The following is a 20,839-nucleotide window of genomic DNA, read 5'->3' as shown; positions in this document are numbered from 1 at the left end:
GCGAAGAACAAGATTTTATCATAACAGTCGGTGGTTAGATAGTATCTACTTTGTCATATTTGTGTGGTGAGACTCAATATTCCTATTTTGTAAGGGAAAATCACGGAGAAACAGTGCTTTAACTGTCCATCACTGTACCATGCAGGTCCCCTGTTTCTCTGCTGTTCCTGCTCCCTTCCCTTTCACCCTCCCAGGGCACATCACCTCACCCATCAGGGCTGCATCACTTCCAGCGATAACCACAGCGATGCTGCGCAGGAGAAATAAAATCTCAAGAAAGTAAGAATAATTAGTTCACAGCCAGGGATTAGCTATGTCTGATCAAAACATGCTATGGTCTTTTGAAAAATGGATGCAACGAACCTGATGACGCAGAGGTCCTGTAGGTACGCTTATGCTAATAAGCTAAATACAGCCAAGGTGTGGACTTGGGTACCAGCACACACTCATCCGTACTGTGTAGCTGTTAGTACACACCTTGTTTAAGTGTGTCAGCATACACCTTGTTTAATTTATCCATAAATATGTAGCCATTGCAGTCAAAAAGAGACTTCAGTGAGTTGAAGCCTCTCTCTTTTCCCTCCACACCTCTAAGTGGTAGATTCACAGGTTTACAAAAGCTGCAGTTTTCAGCAAGGGCCCAGCATTCTGCAGTCTAGAAATCCTTGTTTTGTTGGTGCCCACCAACTACATCATGAAAGAATGAAGAAAATAAAGCAAAATGCGGGCTGATACATAGGCACAGAGAAACGTCATTTCAGTTGTAAACAGTATCTTTGATGGGCCAGCAAAATTATTTTTTAGTGGCAAGCCAGGACAGTATTTCAGAACTGTGTTACTTGTTGCTCTTAATAGAGTAATAGTACAGTGATAGTAACTGGTAACCAACAGCAGTAGTGCTGTTATTAATCAGACAGTTTAAAAATATAACTGAGATAACATGTATTGCAATAAAAGATATGTTTCTCAGACATAATACTTGCTTTTGATGTTTTCCAGTCAGTTACCATCTAATGAACTCTGATTTCTTTATTGTAGTTGGCTACACTATGAATGATCTGATATTTGAGTGGCTAAGTGATGGACCTGTGCAAGTTGCAGAGGGTTTAACCTTGCCACAGTTTATTTTGAAAGAAGATAAAGAACTTGGTTATTGCACAAAGCATTACAACACTGGTGAGCATTATTCTATTTTTTTTTCTGTTAATTGCTGTAATGGTACCTATTGACAATTTGCAAAGGGAAAAGATGGGTAAAAAGAGAGAAAAATTTTGAAATTAAAATTCGGTTCAGCCACACTTAGTTTTAAATCTTAAAAAATTAATTTTTCTGCCTTTTATTTTTGTTTGTTTGAAAGATTTTATTTCCAAATTTCCTTTGATTTCATTAAAGGTATTCTAATATACATATTCTAATATCCTTAAAATCATTAAGGAATTTAAAATCTTAAAAAACTGGTACAAAATCTAGTTTTGATTTCCTTAAAATGAAACTTTTTTAACAAACCGAATCTTTTCTTAAATATTGATTCATCACTTTTAAAGTACTGATTTTTCTGAACTTGATTTATTTTTCCAGAGTATCAAAGTGCCAATGAGGAAAAATATCAAATTTTCACCAGCTTTTATGTGTGGTCTAATTTATGAAATGTAGTATTTGAAAAGACAATGCTTTCATTGCTGATCTGAATAGTGTACAGACATGAAATGTTGGGACATTCAATGTTTGCTTAATACTGTAATCTTTTTCCTATATTTGCTATTTTGAAGTTTCAAATGCTGTGTTTTCTATATTTAGCTTTACAGAGCAGAGAGAACTCTGTTAAAATTTGGATTTATCTGCTTGGAGTTTATTTAATAGGGACAGCATTTACAGAATGGTTTGCTGGGTGCTTGCTGGGATTAGATATAATCCCTTGCATCTAAAATAGCTTTTTCATCACTTCAGTGTAAAAGCCAATCTGGTTGCATCAAATACATTTGTTTCACTCTGTGAAATAATACAAGATGAGAGGTTCTGCCTCTGCCAAAAATAAGTCACATTCATTTCTTATGAAAAAAAAAAAATTGTTTTTAATTTTTACAAATATAACCTCATTTTGGGGCCTAAAGTGCCAAGGAAGGAAAACTTTATGATTCCACAGTTCAAGACCCATGGAAAGGGGGACTGCTGTGACTTCTCATCTTTTCTCACACTTAAAGGGGATAATCGAGAGTAAATTCCAATAGGCAGAGCTTACCCATTTGTAATTTGGCTGATACGAAGTTTAGCCATGTCCCAGCACATAACTCAAACTCTGAATAAGTGAGTTCATCTGCTTTTCTAATTACTGTCGGATAAACATTTTGCAGGGTCAGACACTGAAAGTAAGAGAGGGGGGAGAGCATGAGCAATAGCTTCCTTGTATACCCATGAAGATTCCCCACAAAAGATAATAATGCCAATTAGCAGGTCCCATTACATGTAGTTAAACAAAATTAATATCTAATTACCAAAAGTTAAAAGTGTGTGGCCTGGCCAGGGGAATTGAAAAGCAGTATTCAAGCAAAAGAAAACTTTGCCTACAGGCAGCCACATTGCTGTCTTCTCTGTAGCATGCTCCTTCAGGTTTGCTGTGAAATTCAAATGTGGACAAAAGCTGTATTATTCAACCTTCTCCTCCTACCCACACTGCAAGGTGCTCTGTCCAGGTTGCACCACAGGGACCTGGAGAACATGTGACAGATTGGACTACTCTAATGCCATTGCTGGCACACGTGACCACCCCACACCTTTTGAGTCCCCTTCTGTACAGGCAGATTGGTCATGGTCAGTTGCTATCCAGGTCTCAGAGTCTTCAGGGTTACAGGCTAGGCAACTCAACAGGTCAGGCCACTCATATATGAGCTTCTGTCTTGGCAAAAGATATTAATCAGTTCTTCTCCCCTCCTCTCTTTGCCAAACAGCCTCTGCATTGTCCTTTGTGCCAACTCTCGCACCCTGCCATTCAGATTTCTAGACTAGCAAAAAAATATGCATGCATCACAAAAAGGAGCAAAAAACCCTAATTTCACCTGAAAGGATGAACAAGGAACAATGCATCTTCATGCATTTGACCAATCCAGACAAAAAGGGTCCTCTGAAACCATTAGCATGATATCTCAGGAAGGACAGACATTTTTTTACTTGGATTAGTCTACCTCGAATGAGAGCCTTCACAGGACCTAAACCACAGTCAGGATACACAGTAATTTGGAGAGCAGCACAGAGTATTGGATTAGGAGTTGATGAACTGTTGCTACTCAGGATGCTGCATCCCACTGTCTGACTAGCTCTTATGTCAGGCAATCCTAAAATTCTGTCCTCCGCTACCCCTGTAGAGCAGCTATTTGTTGTTTGAAGAATCACTCCCCACAAGAGATGGTTGTGGGTTTCCTGGAGTTAGACTTTTGGCAAAATTTGAAGTAGGCTTTGAATTGATTCTGCTGTGAGAAACAATCCACAGACACAGGCAAATGACATGACCAGAATGAGAAGGGGTGTGACCTACCATAGGACTGTAAGACTAATTGTTTACAATTTGTCTATTTAAGTACATTTGCTTAATCTCTTGTAATTAAAAGAGCAAAATGCTGTCTCCTTTTAATACTAAACATTACATTTGACTAAAGTAAAATCTTATTAAAATCTGAGAAAAGAAGCATTACATTATATTTTTCAGAGGTAAAACAACCATGCTAATATTAGTTTTCTCAGTTAATGTGAGTCACGGGTCCCATGTGCCTCCCAAGCTAGCGTGCAACAAATGGCTGACTTGCATTTGTGTATCAGGACCTGCTTGCAGTGTTAGATTAGGAAACAGGCTATGCATCTAACTTATGTTCAGAAAACAAGATAAAAATGTGCAAAAACATTTATGAAAGTAATTTCATGTTCTAGGAAAGTTTACGTGCATTGAAGTCAAGTTTCATTTGGAGCGTCAGATGGGATACTATTTAATCCAGATGTACATTCCTAGCCTGCTGATTGTCATTTTGTCCTGGGTTTCTTTCTGGATCAACATGGATGCTGCCCCAGCTAGAGTTGCACTCGGTATCACTACAGTTTTGACAATGACCACACAAAGTTCAGGATCAAGAGCTTCCCTCCCAAAAGTAAGGAAATCTTTTTGTATTACTGAGTTATTATTAAGAAGAAATATTTGTATTAATTTTGAAGTTTCTGAAAGATCTGTGTAAATATGCATCTGATAAGAATGCAGGAGAAAGTGGTAGCAGTGTGGTGTTAAACTGGTGCAATACCCTTGCATTTGGATTAAGGCAGATTTCCACTGGTTTGTGGGATGGCTGGAGGGTTCAAAGGTATGGATTTTTAATGAGTTTTTACTAGTTTTGACACTTAGCTTTCAGCATTTAGAAGCCAGATTTTTCTGAAGTATTTAGGTACCTGACTGGATTTCTGAAAGCACTTTCATGAAAATTGGACATTCTATCTGACTGGGGACTTTATAGCTGTCTGGTCTTTTCTGGACTGTTAGACTCTCAAATATCTTGAAGTTTCTAGATATGGCACTTAGTCCAATGGTTATCTAAATATACATAAATATATGTATGTATATATAAAATATGTCTATATAAGATGTATACACCTAGAAGGTTTCTCTGGAGGATCTTTTCAGTGAGGAACTGCTGATGTCTTTGCTTCATGGCAGGATTTGTCCATATTCTCATTCAAGTGTTGTCTGCAGACCTCCATCCTGTTTATGCACAAAAATGCCCTCTCTTGAATTTTGTGGTCTTTTTAATCCAGGCCAGATGCTGTAGATGGGTTTACAGATTACAGACTGGATTCTTTGTTTAGTTAAACTGACAACTGTTTTCAGCATGGGCACAGCCTGAATGCTTCTGCTGATAGCATTCCCAGCAGAATTTCATATGCATGCTCAGGCTTTGTACAATTTTCTGGAAGAGAGCTCAGAGGTAGATCAATTTACAATAGTCTAAGGAGTCATGAGATATACTCCCTGAAGAGTTCTCTTTACAGCAGTCCAGCATCACAGGGTCCGGGATCATAAAACTGCTCTAGCAGCAATGAAAGCACAAATTTTGACTGTTTGTACAGATCACTATCCATTCCAAAAAGCGTGTTGTATTTCGTTCTACTTTACCCTCAGTATCACATTTAGTCTCGTTCCAAATACTGTAATTTGTTCAAACGGAGCATATATAGGGCAACTTCAGAAACTGCACAGATTGTGTTACTCTTCTGTTGATAATGAGAAAACATCACTTAAAAATCTGGTTACTACAACAGTTGGTTTGGCTTCACTTGTTCACTTGGAGATATGTATAATTTTCCATGCAAACTGCAAGCCTTTCATATATTAACTCAGAATTTCAAATGGATGATTTCTTAAACATTTGTTCAGACAACTCAGTCAATATTACCAAGTGAACACTCTGAAAAGAAAGTCAACAAAGAGATAATCTTGGCAAGGAGCATACAGGCTCTGTAGACAGCAAGTCTGGAGTCACGGAGGACTGTGTCTGGATGGTACAACATGACTCCATGTTGATATATTCCAAGTTTCTTCCAAATTAACTGGCTTGAGAATTAGAGGTGGTACAATCACTGTAGTGGAGATTTCCACCCACATTTCCAACTGGGCAAACACACCCTGCAAAGAAGCTCTGCAGTGTTAGCATGCCCAAAATGCTAACATTTTAGAAAGACTTTTCATCATATGCTTTTGATCCAGCTGAAATGTTTCTCCCTTTTGTATTCTGCCTCATTTGAGTAGAAAACTATTTGCTGGATAATTTTCTGGGCTTCTGCTGGGTGGAGGAAATGGGAAGATCCAGAATATGTTGACTGTGGCTATTTGATTATCAGAAAGGTTCTTCTCCAGCCTCAGGATTAAATAGATTTTTCTCAGCAGCTGTCAGAGAACAGTGATGCTATGGCTCTACTCCATCCTCTCCTAGTGTTTTCTGCTGTGTTCCTTTGCCAGAAGATAGACACTAAGGAAAAATACCTCACCAGAGAGCTCAGCACACTTCTCTCAGTCAGGCTATACCTGGTTGTTGCAATTCCACTGTGTAATTCAGGTGAGCTGTACTTAACAGCTTTGATGTCTATATATGTGAGTTAATCCTCATGGGGGCTTTTGAAGGTGCACCAGTTGACTTAAAAATGTGATTCTAATTAAATGCTAACGTACCTACCAGCTGACTCCCACCTTGGATGAATAAGATGCCTGTAGAAACACAGGACTGACCAAAACCAAAGTGCTTCAAAACAGGTTTTGTGTGCACATGTAGATGTATAGCCATGTATAGCCATACAGGTCTCATATCACCAGTATCTGATTCCTTACACAAAGAAGCAGTAAGCTTTTCTTGCTGTTGCTGTTGCAGACACCTAGCTATTTTAAAACCTCATCTGTAACTTAATACCAAAATTGTATTTCTTAATAAAATCTGTCCAGCTGAAATGCATTTAGAAATAAAAATATAAAAAGAATTTAATCAAATCAGTGCTAAATGTGAAGTCCCAAAATGGCTCCTTAAAAGTAATGCTTTTCTAAGTCCTGTCTACACATTTCCAAGACACAGGAAGTTAGGCTGTCAATAAAACATTCATTTAAAAATTGCTCCAAGCATGAATATCTAACAGAATAAGACATGACAGAAAGGTTATTTTTGCAAGAGTACTGAAAAAACAGATGCAACTTTGCTTTGTGAGAGCAGCCTAGATTTGAATACAAGAGTTATATTTTTTCCCCATCCGTCTTTGTGTCCTATTCTTATTAACACACATTTATACAACTTTAACTTTAATTTACCCACTGTCTCGTGCCACGAGTTCCTTCTCATTCTTCTCTATTTTAGTAGAGCTTTACCACAAAAAACAACAAAGCATCAAAACTCACCAACTTTAAAGGGAATAATTCCTTTGCCCAAAAAAGGCAAAGAATAATTGTGATGAGAAGATTCCTGGTTAGTTTTTTTGTCAGTTTCCAGGTTACTATCTAAATGATGAAAGTGGTACTGTTTAGAGGTAATTACCTACATATTGTTCTCAACCCTGGTATAAGATTACATGACAGAGTTCTGTTTGCTTAAAACTGCTCTTTTCCATATTAGTAACTAATACTCATTTCGATACACAGATTTCATAATGATAAGTCACAGCAACATAGACATTAGCTATTCAGTTATTGAAAATTAAACAAAAGATTGAGACTGCTGAAAAGGAAAGGCAAGGCAAGGCAAGGCAAGGCAAGGCAAGGCAAGGCAAGGCAAGGCAAGGCAAGGCAAGGCAAGGCAAGGCAAGGCAAGGCAAGGCAAGGCAAGGCAAGGCAAGGCAAGAAAAGAAAAGAAAAGAAAAGAAAAGAAAAGAAAAGAAAAGAAAAGAAAAGAAAAGAAAAGAAAAGAAAAGAAAAGAAAAGAAAAGAAAAGAAAAGAAAAGAAAAGAAAAGAAAAGAAAAGAAAAGAAAAGAAAAGAAAAGAAAAGAAAAGAAAAGAAAAGAAAAGAAAAGAAAAGAAAAGAAAAGAAAAGAAATGAAAAGAAAAGAAAAGAAAAGAAAAAAAAAGAAAAGAAAAGAAAAGAAAAGAAAAGAAAAAGTGAAAAAATGAAATTAATTCCAGCTGATGCTCATGTTTGCTGCATATAAGAGAAACATTCCACTTAGAAACTTTGGCTAGATAAATGTTTGTGCACCCAGCTACACCAGTAGCTCTTGCCGTTCAGCCAGCTGAGCAGAAATCCTGGTTGCCAGTTGGGTGATCAGCCTGTCCACACATCCACAATGAAACCCTCAGGAAACCCTGAGCTTTCTATGCGAGCCCTGTGCATGTGCCAGGAAGCAAGGAGCTCCCTTGCACCTAGGGTTTGCTGGACTTCATCTATGCAGAGAAACTCTATGGCACACAAATCAGGAATCTGATTTAACCTACCGTACATCCATGCAATACTCAGCACATGCTTAGATCCAATGCCTTCTGGACGTATCAGACCCACAGCACAAAACCAGCAGTATTTATTAATCAAAATATGGACTAAGGAAAGTCTGGGCATCCTAAGGGACACAGAGACATAGAATATGCCTCTACATATTTTATGGTCCCAGCTATGTATAAGCTGGGGGAGTAAAGGCGAGGATATCAAGGCACAATAGTGCAGAATTGCTGAGAAGTGTTAGAAAACAGTTCTTTTCTTCAGAGCATTGAATGACTATTCTCTTGCTATTCTGTTTATTTTTAAACACCTTCTCTTTAGTTGAATCAAGACAATCAAAAGTTTTAAAGCATTTTCAAAAGAGACATTTGAAAGAATAATGAGTTCTCTGCTGTGCTAGTAATTGGGTATTTTTCAGATTGCCTTCTTCTTAAAACACTTATATAAACCAAACATTAGCAACAACAGCCCAAGAAAATGAATTACTTGTAATGCCATAAAGCAAAACATTTAAGGATACTTTAAGCCAAGTAAGTGATAGCAACTGTGTTTTACACAGTTGCATAGCATTCATATTGTATTACTTTAATGCACAGTGCTTAATGAATGCATGTTCCTTCCCCAGGGAGCAATCTGTGCAGAAAAAAAGTCTCATTCAAAGCTCACTGAAACCTCTGGGAGTCCTTCCATTCACTTAATTTTGCTCTGGATCACTAAATGCATTACCAAATGCAATAAAAGCATTATATTCCAATAGGAGCTAAGACTTGCAAAACCAAAGTCAATGAACTCTATCCCCTTTGGCAGTAAATGCTTTTATGTGTCGTCCACTATCCCCAGCATATTTGGAGACTTTTCAAGATTCTTGGGCTTCTGGCAGACCAGTCTGAGAAAGTAACCTCTCCTTTTTTGAATGCCAGAAGTTATCAAGTAAAGAAGCTCCAAAAATACAACATATTTTTTATTTTGAATTAAGGTTAAAATGATGCCATAATAAAATTAAAAAAAAAAAAAAGGAAGAAATGAGGAGAAATAACAATAAAGACAAAGGAATAGATGCTGTTCTCAGAGATGATATTATTCTGTGATCATTTGTTTTCATATGAAGTAGAGCACCTAAGGTGATAGCTTAATCTTTCATGTAACAAAGCACAGAGGGGACACATTTTGGTGCAGCATTATGGTAAAAAAGCAATAATGAAGTAACTTGCAATGGAAGCAATTTTTTGACAAATTACTTTCACTATAGTCTCAGGATCTAAAGAGGAAATACAGGAGTAATTCAACAATATTGATATATTAATTGGCACTTGGCTTATATGGGTGTCTCAGAACCTGACATGCTGCTTAAATAATTAGGCTAACCCTATTTTTATTAGGTGTTTATAAATTCCTGTTGTAGACCTGATGGTCCTGAAACAGTACCATGATGTTTAATATGCCTGCCCTATGTCACATATTTATTGATTCTGATGGGGGAAGAGCAAACAAATTTCCACTTCTAAAAAATATGTTCAGGGGCCTTGAGTGGATTTAAAAAGAAATATCCTAGTGGTTGTCAGTTTCCTTGACCATAATAAAAGTGGGCATGTTGTCCAAATCCTTGGGAAGTCAGGCTGTGCTGTCAGGTAACCCTGAGGATCTACTCTTCAGTCATGTGCCTACATGGAAATGTTTTAACAGTCACTTGTTTTGTTCATTTCCAATGTTCTTATATAACTTTCTTTTCCCTCCCCATTATAGTTTTAACATACAACATATATTCCTTCCTTTGCTTATATTAAGAGAATCATGAAACCTGCTTTAGCTCTTTTTTTTTTTGGCAAAGCCAGATACAACTAAATCTTGTATTCAGTTTTCAATATCCATTGTTATATTCCATACAGTGTTTGAATTTGGACACAGAGATTTGTCCTACACTACATAACAAAGGGACTTACATAGACTGACACTCTTTTTCAACAACAAAAGTTCCAAAATAAAACAAGGGTCATAAGTAAGTGAGCATGTGTTTTCTTGCTGCAACTTATTGGAGCAATTACTTCAGTACAAACTAATTGTCACTAGATATAAAGTTCTGTGTACAAAATAAGCACTCCTACAAAATACTGTAAAATAAATTCCTGTCAAGTTGTTTATAAAACCTGGTCATAACTTATTCTTCAAAAAAGGTGTTTTCTGATTCTGCTCTACAGCTTTTTCATATTCCATTTCTTTATTCTTTCTTCTTCCCTTTTTACTTATGTTTTCTTATGAATGGTTTCAAGGCAAGGTATTGATGTGTTTGTGCTTGAGGGCAAAAGAGTGTTTGAACTGCAGTGGAAGATGTGGTACATGTACGAGATGATACATGATGTACCAGAGACAACTTTCTAGCCACTTCAAGTATCAGTAGCACTGTGGCCATGTTAATACCAGTTTGATAATACGTGCTTGGTGCTGATGAAAAGAGTGTGTGGTGCCCAGAAACTTCTCTGCTGCTTCCACCTACATCAGCTGGTCTTGTAAAAGACACTTTCCCTTCTTGCAAATCTTGCTCCTTTGAGATCTAGGTAGATACTTACACAGCTAGCCTATGCGGTTACAACTTCACGGGGAGCAGTATCTCAATTAAAGCTATGTTGGACGAGCTTTGGCACAGTTATATATGCTGTGATCACGCATCCATTATAGGAAGAAATTTTTTTTCTTCCATTCCACAACCACTTCCAGTTCTGCAAAACTGAAAAACTGGGTCTGCTGCACAGGTAAGACAACAAAAACCAACAGGATCCATGGTTCTTGTGAGAAGAGCAGGAGGAAAAAGAATGTAGATATTAAACAGAGCACTTAAATCTGTTGCTAGAAATTACCACATTATTCTGTTTAGCTTGGCCACAAAGATGAGATGTCCTGGTCAATCTTTAGGTCCTAAAGTGGTTATGTAAAAATTCTAGTGAAATTCTTGCTGCCTTTCATTCTGTGCAAAGCTGACTGATGAGATACTGGATAAAGACTAATACATTTGGTCTATAGCAGATTCTACTCTATGAAAGTAAAAAAGAAAAGACTCAGCAAATCAGTCACTTTTTCCACTAATCTAAACTTTAAAGTTTACTTTTCTGTATAGTGAAGACAGTGGTATTTACTGTACTACAAAAACAGTAGTTGCTGCCATGCGTGACAGCTAAAAATATGCAATAAGATGTGTCTGAATACCTCTGGCATGTAGTTTGAGTACTCCTGGCACTTCCTCAGCAGGTTTTATAATGCCGTCGTCTGGGAGGGCTGGCATTCAGTGGAGCCTATTTCAAGCATCAGAGAAGAGTTGAAGTTATTGTGCACACCAGTCTGCCGGTTGTTTCATAACCCTGGCACGGTACTGGGGCTCTCCGGCTTCGTTGTCGCACCCTCCAGGACCTTCTGGTGGCTTTTAGCGGCTCTCTGAGGAACGCTCCGTGCCACTCTTTCACACACATAAGCACTGCAAACCCGCTTTGAAGCAATGACATAGGCTGTTGTGGCTCATTCATTTCAAATAATTGCAAGCCTTGAATCTATTAGATCATCTAGGAGTATTACTTATGAATATCCCCTGTTAATATTTCATTTGAAATAATGTTGATGGGATGCCCTGGAGTCTGGGGAAAACACTCATTCGCAGTGTAACTTAAGGCTGCCGTGTTCCAGTTTGAATGTCAGTGCACACTATGCATGGCTGTTAAGGCAGCTGGGCCATTGCGATCTTACTCCCCAAAAGTTGTCTTTGAGTTACACAGCAAACATATGAACTCCGTTGCTTAAATGACAGGTCTTTTTTTTCCTTTGGGAAATGTTTCTCTGGGAAAAAAAAATGTTTGTTGATATTGATGCCTAAAAGTATTAACTCCTTCCTCTTCCCTCTCTCTCCCCTCCTGCCCAAAGAAAACAGAGAGAGGCAATTTACTTTTCTTCATGGATGCATCAAAAAAACTTTTTCAGGAGGAGGAACTAAATGACCCAGTGTCTTGTTTTTATATATAATATCTGTGATATGACATGACTGTGACTTTAATTTGCCAGTAGTTGGACACACTATTCTTTGTCGTAGCAACATCAGTTTTGGAAATGGAACAATTCTAAACTAGGCAATGGCAAGAAAACAATATAATTTGTTTTTAAGGCATGGAAATATAGTCATGCTCTCTAGAATGCACCATTATTCACAGATCCTTAGTAGTAAAGTTAAAAACCCTGATGAACTAGTCTTTTTTCCTCCTTATTTCTTCTTCCTAGAAGCTTAGAGTTAATTGAGATATCTTGCCTCAAACAGAAGGGAGCATGAGAGCAAAGAACTTTGATCTTCAGCAGCTTGTATCTGGTGTTAGGCCTTCCTGCCTGTGAGAAATAGACATAGCGTGCTGTCTTTCCTTATTTTACCAAAGGTTATGGCTCTGGAGAATTGAGTCTGGACTCTCAGTATGTCTGGAGGGAAACTTAAGTGACTAAATCACAGCAGAAAATATAAGTTATAAAAAGGGTAGTACACATAACAAATGTTCCTCAGTGCATGTATTCATAGAAAAGATAGCATGCTTGTGTTATAAATAATTATCAATAATGACACTATCATAATAAGAACATATCAACATCCATCACACACAACTATTTCTATTAAAAGACAGTCTACTGAGAAACTAAAAATTAGTTTAAAGTATTTCATTGGTATAAATGATTGCATTTTCTTATCTTTTCTGCACAAGGGCATTTTCCTTTGTGTGCATAATGGCAATCAAAACACTTTATTGATAGATTTATACTAAAATATGACAAACACAGCTACTTTTAAAATTTATCTGTGGTCAGGAGGCACTGATGCCCATCCCTTTATGGGGCATGATCAACTTAGAAACACTTCTTAATTCCCCAGGGAGCCATGTAGATGGTCACAGACAGCAATGAGAGTACCACCTTCCTGGACTGCACCACTCTATGCTTGAGCATGCTCTGCTCATCAAAAACTGTCTTAAAAGCAGTTAAAATTTGCATGGAACTGACAAAGAAAAAATGAAAAGTTAAGAAAGTGAAGCAGCCCAGATGTCAGGATTATAATAAAAACTCTTAGAGTTAGACCGTGTGTGCTTTTGCTTTTTCTTATTCAATCAAACTACTCGCTTGCTTTTTTAAGGAAGCCGTAGTTGTCTGACAGGATCTATTTTATGAGTTTGTTGGCTGCATTTTGCTGTCTCCTGAACCTTCTAGCAGAAACAGAGTCTGCTCAGAATGAAAACAAAATCCTGTCACTGGGAATGACATGAATTAAAGCATTCAGATGCTCAGGCTTTACTGCTGCTGTTACTTCTCATGAGGGCTCCCCAAAGCCAAGGATGACAGGGTTATGCCACGAAGATAAGAGTGCAGAACAACTCAGTTCTGCATATATCTATCCCTGGATATGAAAACAAAAATGACCTTGCTTTTATGTATCTCAAAATGGCTAAAATGTAGTGCAATGTAAAATGGAAGCAATGTAGTCTTTTTTTTTTATGTCTTGTTTTCTCTATCTGTCCCATCTAGTGAGTGGGAAGAATAAGACATAATTATTCTCTTAATTGGTTAATTATTCTCTCTGAAGTTGGTTCATTTGTCATTCTTTAGTAATGGTGTAGCGTTGATTTTAACTGGGTAGCATTGTCTTTTTGGTAAATAAGAAATGAGAACTTTATTTTTTTTAACAATTTTCCAATGCTCTGTTAGAATGGGGATAAATATTGCATTGCTCAAACTAGAATTGCTATGTGCCAGCCACACCACTGCATATAGAGGTGACTACTTATCTTTTTCTGCATTGACTGGAACAGGAGACAGATGTTTTGCAATAAGTCAAAAAAACGTGTACTACACATGCTTCCAGGCAAGACTTGTAGCTTGGCAAATGATTTCATGGTGAACTGTTTAAAGGTAAAATTCTCCCAGTGAGTGCAGCTATAAGAGTTGATTAGCTTCTTACGTTAATGAGGTTTCAGTAAAAGCTTTTCCCAAATTGAAAGGCATATGTAATTAAAAGACTGTGGATTGCCTGAATATGGGAACTGCACTTCATGGCAAGTTCATCTGGCCAGTTTCATTCATGATTTCTGTGATTAGGCTGACTTCCTCCAGATGTACATCCCTCTTAGTTAAGGAAAGGCAGCCTCAATAGCAGCTGTTGACCAGAGCAGAGTTCACAAGTATCTTACCCAGATCCTCTGTCTGCCATCTGTGAAACAGACTTTTAAAATAAATCCTTGCCAGTGGTAGTCGTTGTCCTCATATGATTTTTTTTTTGTAATTCATACTCTTTTGAGATGCCCTTCTGAAAGACAACTGAAAATCACCCTGAAGAGAGAATGAAAATGAATTTTCAGCTCTAATATTTTTAGCTAAAACCAAATTCTGCTATTTTCAGCTAAAATCAAACACATCGTTTTTCCTAACTCCTCTTTGCCTGTGTAGTACACATTGTATTAGATCCGGCTCCAGCAATGATATACAGTTTAGATGGGGTCAGGCATTTTCACTGAGGAAGTGCTTTTTGTATAAAAAATGTCCCTTTGTTGAAGCTATGCAAAAGGTGCTTGAGAATGATGTTCTCATTGCTGTTGACTTCCAGCCACCACTGTCTGATTTCTCCAAGATATCTTTTTTTATTTTTGAAACTGCTTTGTTACTTGAACATCAAAAGTTAATCAATCTAAAAATATCTGAAAAGTTTGACGTGAAAATGGAAATGATGGAAATGGTTTAATTAGACATGATTTTAAAAAATCAAATTTGTGATTTGGGACTTTTTTTACATTTTCTTTTTTATTCTAATTTAGAAGACATTTCTGAGATGCCAAAAATCCCCAGGGAAGGGAAAAACTGCATCCCACTCAGATCTAACATTTACTGAGATATTGGTAGGCACTTTTCAACTTTAAATAATATTAAGAGTTCAGAGAAAAATTGCTGTAATCAAAACCTCATTGCAGTCACAAGATCAAGCTCAGGCATTGAAACACTCAGAAGAAAAGAATAAATTCAAACTGCCTCATAGTGAGCTCCAGCCATGCTTGTTGTAGCTAGCATATGAAGCTTCAAGTCATTGGAGCACAGTTTAATCAGTTGTTTCTATCCTGATGCGGCTTAGTGACTTCTGGAAATCATAGATCTTTTTTTTTCCACGTCCAGAAAGGACAATGTGGCCTTCCAGGATAACACTGGTTTTTGCATCCAGTTGTTACAGTTGTGTTCTATAAATACTCTATATTTGGCTTAAGCATGTCTTAAAAGTGTGCAGTCTTGCTTTGAAAATGAAGTTTGGAAGTTTATTTCAATAACTACTCATGCATATTCTTAAAGGGAAATGTTTTTTAGAGACTGGGGATTCTCAGGCTTTACCCTCCAGCTGGTTTTCCTTGCTATGCATTTCTCTTCTGAACTACAAATGCTTTCCAGACCTAGTGTCTTTGCTCATTCAAGAAACCCTATGATGAAATCGAGCAACCTATCGATCTCTTTTTTGGTAAACTAAACAGATTGAGCTTCTTTTGTCTCTCACTTGCACAATGTCTTCTTCAGCCTTCAATCTTGTATCTTCCTCACTGTGCCAATATTATGTTTTTAAATATAGCAACCACAACTACGCTACTGTGGAAACTCTTAATATAGCTTTCTTCCTCCTCCTCCTCCTCCTCCTCCTCTGTTCTGTTTATAGACTCAGTAGTTATATTGACCTTTTCCCCACAGCTTTGCACAGCTGATGCTCATCGTCAGTCCCTTTCAGTACCACTGGCGGTGTGTGGTAGAGCCATCCTGTCTACAGATGTGGCTCCCTCCTTGACTCCAGCAGCATGGCCTGGTACTGGACTCTTTTCACAAGCACTTGTTTTGGAAGTGCCCAGTAATCCTAATTATACTTTATTATATACCTTATTATATCATTGTTTCTAGTCCTACCGTTCTTTGTTTCTTCTGATATTTTTCTTCATTTTTCCAGGACTTTTTGTTTCTATTGATTGGTGCTCATTTTCTTCTGGTTTTGCCTGGCTTTTAAGTATTTCTTTTTTAACTTTTTCTCAGTAGTAATGGCTATTTTTGCTTCTCCTATAATGCCATAAAGGTTATTTAAAACACAAATTTATTCTGTTTGATGGTTGTGGAATTGCAGTTATTAAAATCTTTAACTCTTGCATGGTTGTAACATAATTAGTGCTAGTAAATAAGAAAAGATTTGTGACAATCTGTGCTTTTGCCGTGTAAGTGAGGACAAAGTTACTGCTTCCTGGAAACCCAGCTGATTGTAAGTAAGTGGTTAATTCTCAGTAGGAGAAAACTTACAGAGAAAGCTATAGCTGAAGACATATCAGAGTATAAATAAGGACAAAAAGGAGGACTCCAATTTTCTTGCCATTTGTGGAATAAGAAGGTATACTGAGAACTAAATTGAAATAAAACCAGAAAAATCAGATTAATCGAGTAGTAACTTGCAAGGAGTATCAGACAATGTTGTGAAAAATGGCAATTTATGTCCATTTAGCGAGTCAAATAGTGATAGAGTCTAGGGCAGCTGGGAGAGGCATGACTGTGTGAGAGCCTTCCAGGTCCCCAGCCAGACAAGTAGTTGACAGTTTGGGTGCATGGGTGAGGAGAAGTAAGAATTGTTAAGAAGTCAAGTCTGTGCCACATCAAATAGGAACAATGTAGATTAAGATGAAACACATAAAAGAGATGTTTATGCGGTTCATTAATTGTGAGACAACAGAGTTCCAGTGGCAATGTTAGCATGAGAAGAGAAAAAGCTCTTCATAAGCAAAGCCAGATAGGCAATCTTTTCTGGTATCAATTAAAGTGAATAAAGACAATGTTAAAAATAGTAAAAATTTAAAAATGTAGATTTGCTTTTGGATTTGAGGAACTGTAATAATGTAGAGTTACTTTTCTGTCCATGCAAGATAAAAAATGCACAGGAAAAAAGAAAAAAATGCTTAACACATGGGGATAGAGGGAAGAGAGAGGAGGAAACAAATAACAAGACCCTTAATAGCTATTGCTTAAAATCAACGACTGATGTACATGCACTGAAAATATTCATATGTAGCTATATGTGAAGAATATGAATTATTCTTCAGCTGTGGTTTGTAATAACAGATTGAGGAAAGAATAAAACAGCCCATAATGGAAAGAAATTGTGTCCCAGTTGCATTTGCATTTCTAAAGTTTTCTGGAGAAAGCCAGAGCAATTCTTTCCACTTAGACTAATGATGGCTACTTTATTATATACATCTGTATTTCACAACAAATTTTAAATCAGAAAGTAAATATTGGACTTGTAAACCTGCAGAGAGATCCAACTGTCAAAACTGAGGTGGCTGAAAGTTGTTTTAGACTGCCTTTCAACAGAGAGAAGGAGACACCTCCACTGCCAAATTCTTCTGATGCTCAGACAGGTACACAAGGTACTTGAACTGCTTGTTTCAAGTGCCAACAAGGGAAGCCAGGGGATCAGTCTGAAAGTCAGATGTCTGAAGTGGTGTGAGGTAAATCCAATCCCAAACACACAATGTGAAAAATAGTAAAATGTGCATCATAATACAGAAATATTCAGAATATTAAGCTCTTTTTTTCCAGACAAGTGGCTATATAAGAATCTTCTTACCTACATCTACTATTTGTGTGTGATTAAGATCAAGCTGGTATTATTTAGGAAAAGAAATGAATTTTTTCCTCCTCATTCTTTTTCGCATGCAGTGCTGACACAGATTAGAGTGAATGAATTGTGGATGAGGTGGTATCCAAACCCTTGTTTCATTACAGTCTGTTACACATCTGGTAATCTTTAAGACAAGTAGGTTACAGGAGATGACTCTAAGGCCCTGTATAAAGCCAGTGGGGCTGCCCACAGGGCATAATTCAATCTCCAGTACCAGTTTTACAGGCAAAGAACTGCATGATCACAAGGACTCAGTTTGACTCTTGGAGCTGTAAATTAGAAAAGAAAATTGAATACATACAAAGTAGAAATAATTGAAACAGTAGATATGTAACTTCACAGCGGATTAAAAAAATCAATTCTCAGCATAAACTGGCACATGGTTTTGTGCATTCTAGGAGGAAATCAGAGAAAAAGGCTTATATTAGTTAGTCATTTCTTCAATGCAAGCATTTCTAGATAAAAATGATTTAAACATTTCAAGAATGGATTGTCATCAACTAATCTTATCAAATCCTCCTGTGTATAAAATGATCACATTGCATACTGACTGGGGCCAATATTGGTTTTCTTACATCATTTTGAGTGATATACCAGTGGCATTTTTCCATTTATGCATAGGTCTGCCATGCAGAGAGCATTTATATAGTGCTCCTTACTCTATGAGAGCTTTGGATTGCATTTATTCACATAGTGGATTTTCAGGCCTTTGTGGGTGTCATTGTGATTCTGCATGTTTGAAGGAAGGAGAGCACATGCCAGATTCAGGAGGTATTTCTTCTTCTGTGCAGAAGACCAATGCTTGCGTCTAGTATTTACTGTCACAGCTTATTACTTACTGGGGTCAGATTTTATTTGCTATTTTTTTGTGTAAATGCATTTAGAGTTCAGTGCAAGAACAAAGTTACAAGTGTGTCTCAGAATCTAATATAATGTATTTAATTGAGTCCTCTGCTTTAGTGTGCCCAATAGTCTATGTGGAGAGATTCTAAAACCTTACAGAAAATAAAAAGCTGAGCTTTCCTGGATAAATTCTCCAGTATTCTCAGATTTGCGGATCTCTCACATGTGTGGAACAAGCACACACCATGCAACTGAGATCTGCTTTTCAGAGAGGAGGCTAAATTCTCAGTTCCTTTAAACTGACACATCCTCTGACTAATTTACCTACTGGAGACCTTGTTTGAGTACATGTATTTTTTGATGACAGAATATTTTTTTTTAAAATTACATCAACATTCTGTAGATAAGTATCTTCTTTTAATGGAAAATTTAGGGATTTTTTTTCTTCAGATGATTAAAAATCAGAACATGCAAGAAAAGCTTGAAGTGTTTCCATTTGGATACACTACTGTGATTGCTTCAGGAAAGCTGGGAATCATTTGTGTCATACTCCCCTTTCTTCTGTGTCCTTCCCTGACATTTCAGATGCTTTACTGCCTCCTATAATGCACTACTGGCTCCTTCCAAGAGAACGTATCACAGGACATGTAGCCTGAGATGAGAGAAAAACCCATAGAGATCCCAGGAGAACAAAGAGCTAAACCATACCCCAGCAAATATATGGCAGCCCTTCCTTATTGAATGATTTTTGTTTTGTTCCAGATTGGAAAGCTGACACATATGCTGTTGTGTGTGCTTTTGCTAGTTCCAGTGCTCCATTAGAGGAAAGCTACTGTTAGCATTTCAACACTGTTCATATGATCGCTTATGTGATTTATCATCTCCCTATGTTGTGGTCTCTTAGTCATTTCTACAATCTAGGATCCTAAAACAACAGGAAGTTTTGCTGATCAAGAAAAACACTTCTGTGAAACCACAACAAGTTCCCAATATGCCCATCTTGTGGAAATGTTTGCTCTTCTTTTATTCTACTAGATAACCTTCAGTGCAACAGTTTAGATCTAAAACTAGCGGTGGTCTGTACATTGCACCTTACTTTTCATAGGCAATTATTTAAATTTTCAGATGTCATTGTTTAAACATGAATTTGGTGACAAAAGCAGAATATTTTGCAGTTTAGACTCTCAATAATGTATTAAAATGCAAGAATTCTGTGACGAGATTAAACCAGAAGTGAAATTCCATTTTACCTAACAAATGAGCACGTGCTTTGGCAACTGCAGAGAACATTCCACTCCTCTGAGAATTTTATCAAGGATATTGTACATGTTCAGCACTTTTGCTTACCGCTACATCACAAAAAGCCTTTAACTATTTCACCATTGCTTGTAATGCCCTGTAATAACAGGCAGATATAAGAATAGGTAAGAGCAATGCAACTGGGATTTGAGTGTTAGAATGGAATTGGAGGAAAGTGATTATCTTGCATCCTTTTTGCCTTTAGCTGTCATTTCTGATGCTATGAACTTGGCCGAAAACCTGCAAATTGGTGGTTTCATACAAAACCAAAGCTGCACTGGAAAAAAACGCACAAAGCAATCTGTCCTTGTACCGTTTGTGTCACTTGTAGAAACGAACTTGAAGTGAACATATTTATACAAATATTTTCAAACATCCACACATCCTCCCCCCTCCTACCTCTCTTCCCTCCCACAGAAGCACACTCCATCCGGAGTTGCCAGGATACTGTGAGAAAGGTTGTTTTTACAGGGCTCCCAGATGTGACCAGGTACAGAATTGCGATTGCTTTGGAGAGGGCCTCTCTTTGCAGGGTTTTCATGCCACTTTGGCAGGCTCGGGAGATGTGTGTCAGAGGCGAGGTATGGGAGGCATCTCCGTTAGTGCTGTCTGGGTGAGGCACATGAATGCGTGAGAATACACTGGAGCATGTGCTTCTTGAGTTCTGCTCTTTCCAGTGTGTGACATTTGTCTCAGTGAGGCATCACTGAGCTTACCTGGCATTTCTGGCTCTTGGAGAAGCAGCAAGGAAGGTGCTGATGTCAACTACTCTACCCTCCAGCAGTGCACAGTGGTCCTAGTGATGATCTGGACTCATATCCGTGCAGCCAAGCACCCAAGCTGCCTGTTGAAGAGTATGGATTTTGGCCCTGTTGGGGGATTTTTTTAGCACAATCTTATTTTTTTATTTGAAAATACCAATTTGTCAAATTCAGGAAAGTTTCCTAGAGACAGGATGATGTTTTATGATCCCAGGATGACTCGGAGATTGAAGCACAAAACTGGGAAATTGAGATCTCTTGTTCTGATAAAAAACAGGTCTGATTTTAACTCTGTGTAGGGGTAAAC

At 37.6% G+C, this 20,839-nt stretch overlaps 1 protein-coding gene across 3 annotated transcripts in view; it reads left to right on the top strand.

The window, feature by feature from the left end:
• GLRA2 (glycine receptor alpha 2) overlaps positions 1–20,839 on the top strand; it is a 128,648-nt gene that overhangs the window by 42,632 nt on the left and 65,177 nt on the right. For all 3 annotated transcript variants that reach the window (XM_009476274.2, XM_009476273.2, XM_087757036.1), the window contains exons 6-7: positions 1,039–1,176; positions 3,919–4,133. In XM_009476274.2, coding sequence (XP_009474549.1) covers positions 1,039–1,176; positions 3,919–4,133 — 353 coding nt within the window. The remainder of the gene's footprint in view (positions 1–1,038; positions 1,177–3,918; positions 4,134–20,839) is intronic.

Source organism: Nipponia nippon, unplaced genomic scaffold (assembly GCF_047370975.1).
Source record: "Nipponia nippon isolate SJK-2023a ecotype South Korea unplaced genomic scaffold, ASM4737097v1 scaffold_2, whole genome shotgun sequence".
Lineage (NCBI taxonomy): Eukaryota > Metazoa > Chordata > Aves > Pelecaniformes > Threskiornithidae > Nipponia > Nipponia nippon.
Note: the sequence above shows the minus strand (reverse complement) of the source record. Positions and strands in the feature narration are given on the sequence as shown.